The sequence below is a fragment of the Glycine soja genome, chromosome 19, assembly GCF_004193775.1.
Source record: "Glycine soja cultivar W05 chromosome 19, ASM419377v2, whole genome shotgun sequence".
NCBI lineage: Eukaryota > Viridiplantae > Streptophyta > Magnoliopsida > Fabales > Fabaceae > Glycine > Glycine soja.
This window is the reverse complement of record NC_041020.1, coordinates 33,006,458-33,011,212: the sequence shown is the minus strand read 5'-3', so window position 1 is coordinate 33,011,212 and position 4,755 is coordinate 33,006,458. Positions and strand designations below refer to the sequence as shown.

Here is a 4,755-nt window from a genome sequence, read left to right as displayed (position 1 = left end):
GACCATTGAAAAGTTTGGTGTTATTCTAGAGAACAGTTGTTAAAACTAGAAAGTGAAAAAGCAAAAAGCTGGACCAACAGGCGTTAATTTTCTAGCTAAACGATTAGCAAATCTTATTATCGATTCCATTAGTAAAAAGAGACCAACATATTTTAGAAAGCAGCCAAACTTACTAAAATAATAATTGGAATAAATCAGTGAGCCAATACGGGTTTAAAGAAATTATGCCTCCAGATTTTTAGATGAGGGACCATCCTCATCTTTATCCGGATTCCAGTTCAGAAACAACAATATATATACCCATAATCTCATGCTACTGAACTACCGAAATTCACACCGTGCAATCTCCTTTAATACCCTTTTGTTCTCAAAACTTGCTGGTGAAAATGGAGGCATACAGAAAGAGCCACAGAGGGTCCATGAGAGGAAAATCGTTGCCTTTTTATAGAAATGCACCAAAACCAGCTTCCTCAACCGCCGTGCAATACACAGCTACAGATATTAAGCCAAATCACTATTCTTCTTCTCCTGCCTCTGTAGGGTTCGTGGTCCACGAGGACTATGCAACCACAAAGCGAAATCTGAAGGTTCGCATTGTGGTTGCAGATAGTAGGAGCAATTTGGATGAGTTGTATCGCCAGCCAGCAGATGAAAGCGTGGACACCAAAGCTGAAATATATATCGCTATGGTTCAGAAACGTTTGATGCTTGAGCGATAAAACGCATAAGCAGATACCCTGTTTCAAAAAAACAAAAAAACGCGTACGTTTTAAGAGATCAAGTGATCATCAACCATGCTATATATATTTTAGTGATAACATGATTATAGTTGCAGGGCCTAGCATTTAATAAAATAATAGTACCCTTTTTAAATTTGTGCGATTTTGGCACTTCGTGTAGAGATAATTATGTTATGCTGTAATAAGTATGAATTTTACATAGTAGTAGTTTGTTTGGCTTATATATAAATATGTTTGGCAAATTAAAGCTATGGTTGTATAGTGATTAAGTATTATTTTGGGTTATCAGATCATAATGAGTAGAAATTGAAAATTGTTGCTTTCTCATTGTATCAAACTATAGGTTCCAAATTGTAATCCAAACATGATAGTATATATTTGAAGCAAATCCAATTGAGTTTGCACCCATATGAAGGTTTTCATTTTCGTAGTTGTAAGTCTCTACCATAACATTCTCTCTCCACTCAGTGCTGTTAGAAAGAGGATAGCTATTGGATCCGCTGATCGCAGTTGCTTCATAAATGTAAAAGATCTTGTCCCTTGAAACAGATGTTTTCATGAAATAATGTAATTTTTTAAGCCAAACCTAATTTAATGAGTGCACATGCAATCGTGGATCTTAAGCTGTAACTCATGTAGTTCTTAAAATGAAATGGTACTCCGTTATGTTCACTTGGGCAAAATATAAGGAACTATATACAAATGAATTATATATAACTTGAAATTCTTTTACTTATATTTTTTGCATTAGTTTTCCATACTGCTATATCAAAGGGAGCTTTTTGCTCTCATGTAATGTTGTTATTCGCTTATTCTATTGCTTTAGTGTGATTCCCCCACTCCCCACTTTCATGTACATGAGTTCTCACGATAAATAAATCAAGCTTAAATTTATGAGCAATGATAAAGAACGGTCTGGAGCACGTATTAATTTTAATATATGAACGATTTTGTTTTAAGCTGTCATTATTCTCACTTTTTGTTAAGTATATATTTGCAAACAAATAATCAAGCCATTTGAACACCTTATCTTTTTAAACATTCCATCAATACCACTCTTTTTTTTTTATCTTTCTCTTCCTATTATATTATATTATTTATCATACCTATAATTTTATTTTTTTTCTCTTGATTACTAGATGTAGAATATATAACACAATGGGTGTCCAAATATATTTTCCCCAAATAAAAATGTAGAAATTGACTGTATGCTGAGAGCCAATCGCACCTGCCAGAGGAACCTATTAACATTTATGTTGAGGTTGAGAAATTAATTATTTCTACATGAAATGCGCGGGAGTTTAAACAAAATATTTGAGTTAGTGTTAATCTTGTTAGAGAATTTATTTAAATTAAATTTTTTACATTTAATTATATTTAATAGGAAATACAATAATATAAAAAAATAATACATTATTAAAAAAATCAATTTCATGCGTGCTAAATAGGAAAATTAAGAATAAGTTTTAAATTCTGCAATAATTTAGAGACTTTATAGTTTTTATATACTGCAGAATGCAATTGTTTTGAAATTTAATGTTTCCAAGTTATCATTACAACATACATAACTAAAAGTTCCTATGTTAAGGAATATATTAACCAATTTATATTATACAAAACAAATATCATTTTTTTTTTACTGGAACAAATATAATATATTATCACTTCATTTTACACATATATGCATTTTTAAATATGCTTATTCATGTTGTATCAAAATTCTTCTAAAGCAGATCTTCTATTCATTATCTATCGTGTGATGCTCATTTTGTAATATGTTCTTACAACAATCTATTACTAATTTAAAAAAATTATAAACTATTTTTTCTCTTCATAAAAATATATATAATTCTTGTATAAAAATACTATTTTTTCACTTCATTTCTGACTCAACATATAATTGAGTTTTTTCCTTTTCTTTTACGTTTATATATATCTTTTTCTTCTTCTTAATTTTCATCAACAAAACAATATATCAAAACAGAAGATGAAAGCAAACAGGATTTGAGTTTGAGTTTTTTTATTGTACAATTAAGAATTTAAGATGCATATATATAATTAATAAAAGAGTTGATTAATCATTAAGCATGTGATTCAATTAGTGCGAGTTTATTTTAGTTTGATCGATGACCTTAAATTCAAGTTCTGGATATGTAATAACATTAAATACTAAAAAGGAGAGTTTTATAACCTGTAATGGTCCTATTAGCTAGATCGAACACAATTGTCATTAATAAAAGATACAAGTAAACTATAGTATCTGTCGAAAAATAAAAGACACAATAATAAATATTTTTGTAAGAATATTATAAATAATTTGACAATTTATTTGAAATTTGAAATTTGAAGAGATATTGTTATTGGTGTGTTTTTAATTAATAATGAAAGATGATGTGATATTAATCATGGTTCTGAGAATCAGAATGGACTAGCCAGTTGGATCGGTTGAATCAAGAATTGGCCTAGTGATCAGTGAATTTAAACTAAAAAATAGACTATTTCAAAATTCGTGCGAATCGATCTGAAATCAATCAAACCAGTATAGAATTGGTACATAAAACCAATTTAAAATCCGTGTTTTTGAAATAAAATATTTTTTCTTTTAAACTTTGAAATAATTAAACACCTATTTCATAAATATTACTATCAGCTTACTCATTTATATTAATTTACTATTTTTATATATCTTTATTTTTATTTTTATAATTTATATTAATTTGTTATTTTCCTTTTATCCTAGAGTAAACTTGTTATTGTTAATGAATATTGTTTTTTTATTAAATTTAAATTTAAATATTTTGATATTTTTAAAGACTTTTATTTGTTCTTTGAATGTTAAAAATATAAAAAATGATATTTTATTTTAGCTAATAATGCTAAAAAGTTGTGATATTTTATGTATTATATATATATATATATATATAAAGAATGCCCAGCCATAGTCATATTTACACTTTTCTTTTGTTTTTAAAGCATTTTAATTTTGTTTTTAAAAAATTTAAACATTTTATTCACGGACGGATCCAAGGGAGACAAGAAGGGGCCTTATTTTCTTAGTAATAGATCATATCTCTAATTTTATCCATAAATTTAATAATAAATCATTTTTAAACTTATTATTTATTAAAAGTTAAATATTTAAATAATTGTGTAAAAAAATATGATCCCCTTTTATTACACTCTTGTATCCGTGCCTAATTTTATTCTATTACTTTTTCCTCTTTGTTTACTAAAACAATCATACATTGCATGGGTTTCAAGGCTATAAATTTTATTAATTCGTATACATTGAATGGCATTAAATTTGAGAAGATAAGAAAACAATAAAATATTAGAATTGACACGTGAATTGATTTGGCAAAATAATATTAATAGAATAGTTGAGGCATCAACATGATAACCACGCATCAAATTTAAATCATTATAATAGATTAATGTAGAAACGATATAACGCAAGATAAATCATGAGCAATGAGTAATATACCTTTCTTTAGTGCAAGACAAGACATGGTAGGACAGCTGCTTCTCTATTTTGTTTACTTTCTAGCTATTATTATATCTGCACACTTTTTAAATTTTATATTACTACCATATTTTTTAAATCATTAAAAATATCTCACCATATAATGGATAGAACTGGACTTTGTTCGAATATATAATAAGTCGTCCGTAATGAACTACAGGATTGTTCATGTTTTAATAATACGGGTATATATTAGCATAAGAAAGTAGCTTTAATTTTCTGGAACATAAATATGCACACTGATAAACCTAATATGTTTCCTCAAAAAATAAAAAATAAACCTAGTATGTTAATTAATTATACAGGTACTAGTAGCTAGTAATCATATTTTACCATATTATGATTTGTCTTGCGTACTTGATACTTCATTTCCACGAGATAATTTTTTACTCTTTTTGTCGTTAGTATTACAACTTGGAAGTAGAGTGGAATGGTGGATCTAATTCTGTCTCAACATCAGCATCACCAAACCCCATGACGTCGTTTTAATGA

General features: G+C 27.8%; 1 protein-coding gene across 1 annotated transcript; it reads left to right on the top strand.

Annotated features, from left to right (window-relative positions):
• Window positions 1-313: 313 nt before the first annotated feature.
• Window positions 314-1,148, top strand: LOC114399735. The gene has a single exon (XM_028361950.1). The coding sequence runs from the start codon at window positions 387-389 to the stop codon at window positions 717-719; it is 333 nt and encodes a 110-aa protein (XP_028217751.1). The 5' UTR covers window positions 314-386; the 3' UTR covers window positions 720-1,148.
• The last annotated feature ends 3,607 nt before the right edge of the window (window positions 1,149-4,755 follow it).